Source organism: Coturnix japonica, chromosome 4 (assembly GCF_001577835.2).
Source record: "Coturnix japonica isolate 7356 chromosome 4, Coturnix japonica 2.1, whole genome shotgun sequence".
NCBI classification, from domain to species: domain Eukaryota; kingdom Metazoa; phylum Chordata; class Aves; order Galliformes; family Phasianidae; genus Coturnix; species Coturnix japonica.
The window spans coordinates 16,438,001-16,450,980 of NC_029519.1; the positions used below are offsets into that span (position 1 = coordinate 16,438,001).

At 38.2% G+C, this 12,980-nt stretch overlaps 1 protein-coding gene across 6 annotated transcripts in view; it reads right to left on the reverse strand.

Moving 5' to 3' along the window:
• Window positions 1-39: 39 nt before the first annotated feature.
• MTM1 (myotubularin 1) overlaps window positions 40-12,980 on the reverse strand; it is a 31,368-nt gene continuing 18,427 nt past the window's right edge. For 5 of the 6 annotated variants that reach the window (XM_015860763.2, XM_015860760.2, XM_015860764.2 and 2 more), the window contains 7 exons: window positions 12,015-12,203; window positions 9,157-9,342; window positions 8,360-8,566; window positions 6,447-6,539; window positions 5,334-5,447; window positions 4,807-4,983; window positions 40-2,867 (listed from right to left, as the gene is read on the reverse strand). In XM_015860763.2, the coding sequence (XP_015716249.1) occupies window positions 2,700-2,867; window positions 4,807-4,983; window positions 5,334-5,447; window positions 6,447-6,539; window positions 8,360-8,566; window positions 9,157-9,342; window positions 12,015-12,203 (1,134 nt within the window). In that variant the 3' untranslated portion in view covers window positions 40-2,699. The remainder of the gene's footprint in view (window positions 2,868-4,806; window positions 4,984-5,333; window positions 5,448-6,446; window positions 6,540-8,359; window positions 8,567-9,156; window positions 9,343-12,014; window positions 12,204-12,980) is intronic. The other variant, XM_015860762.2, reaches the window with a different exon arrangement.

A 12,980-nucleotide genomic window follows, 5' to 3' on the forward strand; every position in this document is an offset into this window, starting at 1 on the left:
CCCGGCCCGAGGGAAGCGGCGGAAGGAGCAGAATGATTGTAAAGAGAAATCTAGAAACCTTTATTTCTTTATTCCCATCCACGCACATACAGAGCACACGGAGACCGGGCTCCCCTCCCGCCCCGCTTCAGAGCGGCTCTCATCGCCCGGCGCCCCACGGTGCTGCTGCAATAGGCCCAGGGCTCAAGTGTGACACCGTACAAACCGAGCTCCAACATACTTCCAAAGGAGGCAGTGTGAGAGGCTTCCGTAGGTAACACTCCTAACGGTGATGCTGGGATGGATAAGGCATGCAGCAAAGGAAGAAAGCAGTCTGCAGTAACTTCCCAGTACAGAACAGGGTCCGTGGAAGGAAGGATACAAGAGAAATAAAACAATAACACAGTAACAGAGCTCAGGCCAGTGTTTCACAAAGGACAGCACGGAGCTGTAGCTGCTGCTGGCTACAGCCCAGCTCTCCCTCTCCCAAAGCTGGCAGTCATTGCCCATCACTTCCTTATTCACCACCTCAGGAACTTCCTGGCTTGGACCTGGGGAGGCTCACATCACAATGCCAAATGACAGCCCAAATACTCATCTGGATGGAAAGGAGCTTCCTATGAACACTGATCCAAACCAGCAATATGAAGAATGGAATCTAAGTAATGAACTGAGCGCATAAAGATCTTTCCATTATGTTACATTTCCCCACACACAACAGGTTATCGTGTAGTGTAGAATTATACCTTCTGAACTTCCCCACACCGCTCAGAGATGTCACCGATGTATTCAACTCAAATACAGAAACATTAAATATTCTAATAAAATTAGCTTTATATATACGTATCTATATACATATAGAAACTACAAGTAAAAGGCAAAATATACCAGAATATGCATAGTTCTCAAAAGTGTATCTCAGCCAAGTATCTTCCTTCATCTGAAATAAATGCATCTTGTTTACCTCAACGAGCCAAGCTTTGGGATCACGGCATTTCTTGTTGGTTTGGAAACCACAGTGAGAAATACTGAAGGGAGAATGAAATTTAAAGGACAAAGAAATAAGTTGTGTGCATTTTAGAGCACACGCGCTGTATGCTCTGAGCTTCCCTGAACATAAAGTAGTGCAACTCCGTGTCTGCGCTGAAGCAAATGGAGAGGCAGCACATTTTAATTCCTTTGAAAGAAAAAACACTGCTCCTAAAAAATATCCCTCTAAACTTTGACTGACTCTGTGGAATTATAGCTTTAAACTTAGTTTTTGTATGCAAAATATTTACACATTATAAACTCGCGGAATTTCTAATAAAACTATATCATGTATACTTACACGCACCTTAATTTATATATAATACTATTATATCCTGCTGATCCAAACTCACTGCATGTACAATAATTTACAGTGACAGAAGCCTCGAGCATCAGAACATTTCATTTCAAATAACAATAGCAGAGTGCTCTACAAATTGGGAAATGCAACATTTCCTGGATTGCCTGAATATCATTAAACCTGTGGGAATATGCAATATCCTAATGAAATATCGGGTAGCAAGGTCTGTCTGTCATAAAGAAATGCTTGCAACTATTACAAAATACCTGAAAAGAGCAAGTTAAAGGTTTATAAAACGCCTCTGAAATAAAGACCTCAAACTAGAACTCAGTGGAGGGTTCAGTGCAAGTGCACGCACTCTATGAAGATCTCCTATACTGAAGTCCCTTAAATATTTAAGAATAAATTCATTAAACAAAAGTTAAATATACAGTGAACAGCAGACTAGAAATTTACACGTTTTCAACAGTATTCAGAACTGATAGTTTCTTTTTTTTTGCCTACTTTGGTATAAAAGCTCCTCTAAACAGGCACATTTATTTTTATAAGACGTACTCGAGCTTTAATACAATGGCTGTTGCTGGATATTTAGGCAGCGTCCCTGGGGATCTGCTTTTAACTCTATAAACCTTATTTAGCAATGTTTTGTTCTGTATTAATCCATAAAGTCAATACAGCCAATAGCGATCATTTGTAATATACTGCAAAACAGGACCTCTCAGAATCCAGTGCAACTGTCATCTCTTAAAAAAATACAATAAAAAACCATCTTTTCTTTTGATACCTGCTGGGCAACCTGCACTGTTTAATTAAAACTAGATCCTTCCATCTTTTCATTTATTTTGGAGCAAGAAAACGTGGAACTCTCGGATAACCAGAACATTTTAACTTCGTAACTTCCCTCTGAAATCTTACCACGTGATTTATTTTTGCCTCACCAAGTCCACAGCCGTATTCCTAACAGGAATAGACACGTGGTTACTTTGACACGATGTGAATATTCCTCTTGATGTTAATGGGTTTTATTCACAATATCCAAGACTGCTCATGAATTCCCTTACAGGAAGGACAGACCTATAATGTAATAAATTAAAGCATTCTTATGAAAACAATAAATCAATTTCATTTCAAACTGTACCAGACTTTCCAAAATAACTCTAAAGTACTCTGTAACTAGAAGTCAATTATTCCTGTTCCCAGTTTACAGGTTCCGAAAGGCACATAATGGAAGAGTTGGTTTTGTTCTGAAGTCCTCCTCGAATGAAGACAGTCTAAAATACTTTGTGTTAGGACAATCTAACGTAAGGCATTAAAATACTCTTCTTTATACTCTTAGATCTATGTTAAGCACCACTTGCTATTATGATATAGAAAGAAGCCAACGTTTTCTTCAAAAATGTGTTTGTACGTGGGACATCATTTGTGAGGGAGACGTTGACGAGGCTGATGAGTTGGATATCTTAGAGTTATTTGTGATCTGTAGTTCTTCAAGTCTCCTCATATAATCATCTCGCAACGCAAGGAGCTCCATGTAACGCTGCTCCACTGGATTTGGCTGCTAGAAAGAGATCTGTATTAGTCCTTTATCACTGTAGTCCAAATACATCCACACAAGCAAATGTTTTGTCTTCCCTGAAAAAGAAATGGTTAGCCAAGCTGAAGATCCTTGGCTCTGCTGATCAGATGAAGATGAAACCTTCAGTTTGAGTATCTGCCCTTACTGATAAAGTTCACTTCAATTCTTAAATAGTAACTTTGCAACTGTATGTAAATGGAGAAAAAATACACAACTTTGTGAACTCTCAGAGCACACCAGACCACTCACAGCCACAGAACCTTAACGATACCTATTTTAAGCTTAGCTTACTTTACATGGATGCCCAAAGCAGACACAGAGCCTGAGCTTACTTAGTTCTATCCACCCGTCAAGAAGTTGCTACCCTTTCTCAATTAACCCCCCAGAGTTAACAACAACAAAGTTGCAGAAGCAAACTTAAATACACAACCAGTTCAGGATCACCTGAATCACTCAGTCTCAGACACAACATTCCCTAGGTGCCCCAGATAAAGGAGGTGATAAGTATTGAAGCAAATGTGTAAGTAGGATCAATGACCGAGTCTAGTTACTAGGAGGACAAGAGACACAGGGTTAATGATGCAGCTTGTGACAGAGTAGACTCTTCAAGTCTGATGCCCCAGCACGCTTCTGTGTCACAACACTAACAGGGTCATCTCAAAAAACTGGCTTATGCTACACATTCACTACTCAGATACTTAACATAAGTTTCATGTGCAAGAGAACAACTGCTTGTGATTTGCACTTAAATATGGTGAAAATGAGGGACCGCTAACAAAAGCACAGAATATTGTATCACATAGGTCTGCATTTTTAGTAGGAAACTGCTTCCAAAAGCCTTTCCTGAATAATGGCAAAGAATTTCCAAGTTGATTTACAGCTAATTTTTTATGCCCCATAAGCCTTCATGTTCTAAATTTAATCACTGGATTCACTTTTGACAAAACGCCTTCATCCTGCACAGCAAGCAACAGAAGCTTCAAATGAGAACCTAAAATTCAAACTGGCAACAAACTCCTAACAAAATATAGCAATACTGTCTGGCTCTCTTACAGCCTCTGGAGTGCTGAAAATAATATAGATCAGCTGCAGAAGAGGAACTGCATTGTTTGATTCATTCCAGAATCTGAATTGTGAACACTGCTTCTGTCAAAGAAATTGCTCCTCTGCCTTATACTCAAAGCTATGCAGCTCGTCAAGCAAGACAAATAAGTCTCTGTACACTATCTTTTTGCCTAGATTTTTAGCAAGATTATAACAAAAAATTGAGCATTTACATATCAAGAACAAACATAATTTGATAAGAGTGTTCCTGGATTACTAATCTAATTCACTTGTAGAATTATCCATAATAGCTTTTCTCCAGTGTTTATACAGTGTAAACAACAGGTCAAAGCTTTAGCAAAAAACAAACCAAAACTTATCAATAGTCATCAATGCAAACAGCAGTTTTAGAAGACTAAGTGATAAGGTCATCTTACTTTGTAAAAGACTTTGCATTATCTGCCAGAAAAGGGCGAAAGAACAAGCAAATGCAATGAAGCAAACTTGTGATGCCAACACTTCTACTCCTCAGGGTTCAGTAAGCACTAAGTCTTGTCATTCACCCTCCAGTAAGATCCAGTACCATTAAGAATGTACTCCCAAGGAAAGGGGACTCAAAAGGAATTTGAAGATGACTCGATCCTAAGCAGTGAAACCAGCTCAATGTTCTGAGTTGGGTGATAAAAACAACAACAAAAAACCCCACCATTTAAATCAGCACTTTCATCTTTTTCCCTCCTCCCATCCTTACAAACAGCATGTTAGAAAAAAAAAAAATATATATATATATATATATTAGATTACAGATACTATTCTACATAGTTTTAACACAAAAATTACTTCCGAAGTCTTCAAATGTTTTAGACAATTTACTTACTTGCTGTCGGATTCTTGGGTTCCATCTGATGTAGTAATTGACCCAGAGCTCAAGGTGACGCATGCTGGCTACTGGATAGAGAGCTCTGTTTAGCTCTTTACTATAAAAAGGATTGGTGTATTTAGACTTGTCGCTGTTTATTAAAGACCACAGTGATAATGTTTTTTCAGTCACTTTCTGAAAAGAAATTGAAATAAGAACCATAAACATTTGCACAGAATCAGGGAAACCAAAGAAGTCATAGTTGCAGTCTAAAAATAGCATTTAGGATTTACTTAAAAGCACAGTAAGTTAAGAATATTTCTAATACAATCAAACAGGTTGGTTTGTTTGTTTTACAAGTATTGCAGTGACAGCATAGCCTTTAAGCTACCAAAACCAAGGCATTTACCATGTAATCTGTTCTGCAATAAGGTCAGTTCAGGAACACTAACATACAAGGAATATAATAGAATAGAGTCAGCATTTATTGTCATCATCTGCAGACAACGCAGCAATGCAATGAAACAATCAGTGGTATGACTGACCTCTTTTTCTCTAACAGACTCGCTGTTGTATAAGAAAGTCCCAAACCGGCAGCTGTACAAGTGATCCAGGATTGTAATCAACAATTGTTCGTTGAATTCAAAGGCTGTAGGAAACTAATAACAGAAAAAGACAATTTGTTCTTTAATTGCAAAAGCAGAGAGTGTTAGGAGACTAAGGAAGGCATTTGGAAGCCTGGAAACATTTAAGAAAAATTTAAGACAACACTTTCATTATTACATGGCAGAATAAATGTTCAGAAATCATGAAGCATTCACAGAATCACAGAATGACCCGGGTTGGAAGGGACCTCAAGGATCATGTAGTTCCAACCCCCTGCCTGGCAGGGCCACCAAACATACACCTTTACTAGATCAGGTTGCCCAGGGCCCCGTCCAACCTGGTCTTGAATACCTCCAAGGACGGGGCATCCACAACCTCCCTGGGCAGCCTGTTTGTTCCAGGGCCTAACCACTCTCCTAGTGAAGAACAACTTCCTTAAACTAGCCATTAAGAACTATGCACTCAAAATGTTCTGGTTGCCTCTAGTTTCTAAAAAGAATACATTTCTGAATTGTTACAATCATATTTATGTGTACTAGAGAGAACGATATTCATACTACACACTTTATAGTGCAACATCAAACAAGAAACGGGTTTAGCTCCTAATTCCTGGCCCTAAACAGACAAAATTGACTGCTTTGTTTCACTACTTAGTGAAGAGATGCTTAAATCACAACAATCAACACCTCCCTTTCTAAGCTCTGATGATACAACACTGCCCAGGTATATGAAAGAACAGATTCACAGAAAATGATGAAATGAAACAAGCAGGCCCTAGGCTAAGCCAGTTGGTCACAATCTCCAGTACACACTCCCTGCCTGCAAGAACAGTGCCTGATATGAAGCAGCATAAACACAGCTTGTATACAACTTATAGAAATAGGAAAGAGAAATGGCCTGCCTTAAAGGCAAACATACTATTTCTGACTAGAGTGTTGGGGCAGAGGTATGCTGTCTTCCTGAAATACTTTTTTGCTCAGTTGTTTAAAGATCTAAGTTTTGAATTCAGTAACCCCTAAAAGCCTTACCACCTGAAGAATGATATAACGTACCTGTTTAGACATCTGCCAGACACAATCAATAAACTGCAGGAAGATGGGCGATCTGTCTGCATCAGCATGGTTTTTATCACCGTGCCCTATTCTCTGAAACAAAGCAATGGGGCCTCTTGTTAACCAAAACAACACATTTTATGGCCAACAGACACTGTTTCTTATTTTACAATAGAACGTAACCACATCTGTAATATAGCACCCTGTTTTCAGCATTCGTTATTGTATCATGGAGGAGAGATTCAGGGAACTACTGCAAAGATATTCCAAAGTTGTCCTGTTATTAAAAAACAAAGTGCTAGTTAATGGAAAAACAGAATTATTCATCCTCATTGCATTAATTACATCACAAATAAGATATTTTGAACTACATTTACACACTATCAAAATCCAAGCTATATATTTTGTCTTCTTTTGTAATTATGGCCTCTAGAGATCCTGTATCATAGGAACTATCTACACTATCTTCTCTGCCCATCTCCACGCTTGAATCTGATGACATAACCTGAGATGGATAGGGAACAGAACAGAGCTCAAAGAAATGTTCATATTCTTGACAGAAAACTCACACATGTTGTACAAATTTGGGAGAGCCACCTTACTCTGAAAAAGCAACCAATGTAGCAATCAAAGACATTCTCCTCACAGATGAAAAATAGTAAGTTCAGTAAAAGCTATCCCCTTTCTTTTCACATCTAAGAGTTGAAAACAGATGGGGATTCAAGGAAAACAGATTTTGTAACTCCTCTCATTCTACTTGAACATACTTGCCTGGAGGATACCAAGGAAGAGCATGTATGTTGAACTACGATGTTGTCAATCTGCCTGTAAGATAGCAGGCAGAATGTGTCCTAAGGGCACAAAAAGTGATGAAACCATTACATCTCCCTGTAATATCTAATAATGTACAAGGTAACTTGAAATAATAGAACTGAATGGCAGGAAATGAAGGGAAATGAGGGGTTGCATCCAGAGTAAGGAGTTAAAACACACAAATAGTCCCTCCTTGGCCTCCAGTTTTCACAGTTTAAATTAAGTGATATCTATTAGCAGTCTTACATGTTCAGTAAGGAAAGTCCACTTCAGCCAGCAGTTATAGGATCTTGCTAAGGACTGGTATGGGCCCGAGTATCTTCTCATTTGTAATTTATTCCCTATCTCATATTTCTTGTAATAGAATTCATCATTAGAACAATGACATTCCACTTAGCAAGCTATGCTGCAAGCTGGATACTGCAATACATTCACCAGCTATTTTGCTTCCCCAGGTCCCCCATACAGATCTCCCGCAGCCAAATTTAAGAAGAGAAGTTCCACTAAGAGTCTGAAAAGTTTCCTAACGCACCAGTGCCCTAGACTGCATTACACACAGGCTGAATACATACAGCTACAATCTCCCCTTATCTTCTAAGTACCTAGAAAAAGACAGAACAGAACTAGAGTTGACGTTACCAGTGACAGCATTTTTATATCTATTATAACAATTTCTACAACATTTGAGATGAAGTATTGAAAACATCACCCAGTGCATTGCTCAGACTTGTTCAGCTGCCTCCCATGACACTTACAGTAGTCCATATGTGGGGGAAGCAGGGATAAGGGAAAGAAAAAAGCCTCAAATCCCAACCCAATTTTATTATTTTCTGGAACAGCTGGGAGGCCACCATAGAATCATAATATCTCCAGCCGGAAGGGACCCACATGGATCACTGAGTCCGACTCCTGGCCTAACCCAAAAATCAGACAGGTCCCAAACAAAAAAGCTCTGTTCATTTCTACGTAGATACGTTTTAAGTCAGAATCCCCCAAAATGAGAAGAATTATCCAGCGCTGCCACAATGAGTAGTTTAACATCAGAAACATTATACAATAGTAATGTAGCACGACCCTTATGATTATCTTCCAGTTCTTACCGATGCGAATTTGTGTCCAAAGCTTATCCACTCTTTTTGCACTAGAACTTCAAAGCCTTCAATTGTTCTGTAGTAGCTGTCAAGCATCAACATGGCCAGCGATGTCAGCTGCGCTGTTCGGTCCCAGCCATCACTGCAGTGAACCAGCACAGAGCTCCTTCCTGAGGATACCTTGTCTGCCACTTGAATAGCTCCTGTCAAGACAAGCTAACAAAGAGGAACAGACACCAAACAAAGGAGATCAGTGTTATCACTCTAAGAAAATAAATTGATTTCTTTTTATCTAGAGAGTATCTACATTGATACTGTTTCCATTAAAAGACCTACAGAGCATGGTGTAATTAACTGGAAAAGAATCTTCTAGGAGATAAAGTAAATTTATTGTATAAAAATAGAAGAACAGATTGGTTCCCTAATACCTTAGTAAGATCTAATTTATCTCACAGGAAATTCTTAAAAAATGGGACAGAAAACAGTAACCTTGATAAACTGAAGAACATAAGCTTCTTTTTAAAAGAAATAGAGGATTTACCATTGGAAATTTTCTCTATAAACTTTGTATTTCATTTGTCTCTTTCCTTTGAACTAAACTACTCAAGTATCACAGTTAGAAAAAGGCACCTCTACCCTTCTAATAGGCTTATTTTCCAAATATTAACTTAAAATGAAAATGTTAAGTAGGGTTCATTACATAATACACGAATAATTCTGCACAGCTGTACTCGATGCAAAAAAAGTTCTAAGTTCAATTAGTAAATACGTACTTTATTTATTTCAAATAGACAGCTAAAAATCACCTTTATATGTTCTAACCAATGGGTTGATTCCAGACTTGACAACCAGTGAGACTCTTCCACGTTAGGATAAACAATGTCTTTCAATTTCTTCAAGGATTCCCTCATGACATGAATATTGTGAATGTCCAAGAAGAAAAGCTCTGCATTGGGATATGCATCTTCACTTTCATATCCGCCACCAGTTGCCTATAAACAAGAAATGTAAAATTAACTTCAGTCGTACATACACTGTCATAGCTGCATTTTAACACAAGAGCAATGGAGGGATACTTTATGTTGCATAACTAGAAAATGAAATATAATTTCACTCAGTTGTTTGCTTGCTTAAAACAACAGACTCAGTTGAAAGCTCAGAAAGAGCAAATGCTGCAGAAAACATAATACTTCCACTCCTCCAAAAAGACAAAATATGTAAGTATGTAATAGATGACCAGAAAGACATTCAAACTACTGTCAGTCCCTTCAAAACCTCAGGGAGTAACCCTAAATGGGGAAATGAATTAATTTAAGACTAAAAAGTTGTTCATAGCATTGGGCCTGGAAGCCTTTGAATGAGATTAAACTTGCCAGGTTAAGTACAGTGGGCTGGCACTGAGTCAAGACTCAGAGTGCTTTCAGAATAAAAGACATTTGTACCTTCCTTATTACTTTTAAGACTCATCGTGGTAAACAGGTTTTCCTTGACAAACATTACAACACCAATGTTTTTTGTATCATTTCTGTTTACTTTTCCCACAAGAGATTAAGAAAACTGAAGATTTTGAGTACAAAAGAAATCAACTTTCTTCTCCGGCAAATTATAAAGGTTAAATTAAAACGTAGAGTACATCACACAAAGCAGCAGTTACTTGTAACATTCTAGATCAGCACTTTCTGGGAATAAAGTTGCTGATATCTTTGTTTCTATGCTAATTAGACAGAAATTCAATCAAAAGGATTTTTCTACTTCTGTACACCAGTAATTTAAACGAGAGCAAATCCTACATTTTCCAGTGCAAATTTGCTATATTTACATATACACCCACACACATACATACGTATATATAATTTTTATTGTGCTTACATCGTCTAGTTATTTAATACTGAAATTTGAACTGATACCGGAGTACATGAAAACAGTAAGATGTTTGGCCAAGTAGAATTAAATTTTAGAGTTCACTTGAGATTAAGCTAAAATTAAGAATTAAGTTTAAGAATATTAGCATCAGCCTCTAAGAAGTAACGAAGTAAAAATATTGAAGTTTACTTTAAAGTAACAATCCTACCATCAGTTTTTTTTTAATTACTGAAGGCTAAATGTTAAGATCACCAAGAAACTGAAAAGTCACATAGTCAAAAGAAGTCTATTATTCTGCTGCTCTCTCAAAGCATTTCTTCACCACCATAGCAGAGGATGCACATGGTGATAAAGGCAGGACAAAAACCACACTTATTTTAGGACAATGCCATGGATGAGATCTTCTGAAGATAGCTGCAAAATCAAAGTGCTTCCTATAGACAGGAAAGATGTGCCATGCCATTAATTGTGGTAAATAATTACTGTGTTTATAAGCCATTACTGCCACCAATTACACATCAGACAACAAGCTAAAGTACAGCACAGCCTTTCCCCATTAGTACCACCTACATTTCTGTTTGGTCGCGTCATATCCCTCTTCTATGCTCTCTACCTCCTTTCTCAGATGTGTGGATATTCTCAGAGCTACCAGGCTCTCTACTAAAGGAAGCAATAACTGTTTGTCTCTTTCCTTTGAGCATCCTGAAGCACAAGTATAGAATGGTTGTAATTTTAGCATTAGGACTACAGCAACTCCTCCTTACCGTTTGATTCTGACCGATGAATAAGCCAACTCTGTTTCATTGAGATCTCAAGCCCTCTTGAGCTCACCTGTCTCACACTCTTTGCTGCACAGAATCACATTTCACTAGTAAGTACCAGAGCTTGTTGTTGTCACTTGCACCTGAAGTTCATTGGGTAACAGTGAACCTTCCTTGCCCTGCTGCTGCCTCTCTGCTGAGGCAGACTATGTTACCAGTGGCCTTCTGGAGGCTATCACAGTACCTGAGAGGGAAGCAGGTACAGTGACTTATAAAGAAAGAGAAAATTAAACGCGTGCCTTTCACCTCCACAGCGTGATCAGAGTTTCTATATAAGCAAGGAGTACAATTATGCCTGCAGTGCTTTATGGCTAATATAAAACTGACACTCTGTGACCAGCATTATCTGATCACGCCTGAACAATCCAGACCTCACCAGGGTGGGGTAGGAGAGCTGGAGGTGGAAATAAGCTACAGGGACACCTTTCATTCTGATCCCATTTGGGCTTTGCTGACAGATTTGAACAGAGTCATTTTGTCAGATGGAAATACTTTTTGTAACTGCACTTATTATCAACAAGTACCTACGGAAGAATGCAAGTATTCAGGATTATGCTTATCCTGTTTAGAGTGTAAACCAAATGTTCATGATTGTTTTCTCTTTATTTGCTGCATGCTTGGATAAGTCTGAAGTGGTTTGTGTACAGGTTAAAAAGAACCAAACAAAAAGATGCCTACCAACGAACTTTGCTTTATATACAGCTTTTTCAGGATAGAATTTACACAGATGATACACGGCTATGCTTGACTAATAACACAGGGTAGAGAGTCTTGAAATCCATATATGGTCTTAAAACCCTACTCATGACCCACTTTAGGCACTCATGCTCTTTCACGGTCTTAAGCCTCATTATTTCGATTATGTAAATTTATCTACAGTAAGATTTTTACTGTTTTGAAAAACCTCTTCAAAGAAAACTCAAAATGAAGTCCCCACTGCATCTTCCTTCACAAGTAAGGCTACTAAGCAATCCAATTACCTTGTTTGCAACTGCATTGACATTGGGTCTTGCATCATAGATGGTCAGCTTTGAGATCTGTCCATTAGCCTCTCTGATTATATCAAGGTATCTTTCATCATCTTTATTTCGCTTCCCACTCATTCCAACCAGGGGTTGACTGCAGCGCATAATAACAGCTTGATTCTCTGGATGAATCCATGACAGAACCTAGTCACATCCCAAAAAACATATTAGAAGAAATAAATTTCACTACAAGCTGTAACTTAAAAAAATCACATTCCTTAGATATAGGTAATATAAAAGTTAACTAGTCGCATTTTGTTTCTTCAAAATTTAGCTCCCAAACATCTCTAATTCCCCCAAGTTTCATAAAATTTAATCAACTCTAAAAGAGTTCATTCTCTGACATATTTAACTCTCCCTGAAGTTATATATGCTTGTAAAATCTAATGCATTTTTTTCTAACGTGTTTCAGCTTTCACAATTAATTCTGAAACCTTTTGGCAGTAGTTTGAATGTTTCCCATTGTCCTTGAGGTGTATTTCCTTCCTTGGTCCCCTTTACAAAGGAGGGATTCTGAGGCACAGTGCCTGCTGCCTTCACTGCTTTGTTGCCCCAGGAATGAATTCTAACCATTAAGGACGGGCATCCTAAGACATTGGCAACAGTGAACTATTACAAAAGAATATTTTAGTTACAGAAACATACCCAAAGAGTCAAATGGGTTTAGCACACACTCTACAGCCCAATTTAAAATTAGACAGGACTAAGAAGCCCAGGAACTTTCTATAGAGACTATGCATGAGGTTTTGTTTTAGGTCTGACCATCAGAACTTTAAATGCCATGCACTGTTTACCCATGATAAGGATAACATTTGCTATCACGTCTCATGCACATCCAACAATGAACTAGTACAGATGACTATCCTAGGCTCATACTTCATTAAGAAAAGGGAATCTGCATCACTGGCAGTTGTTACTAGA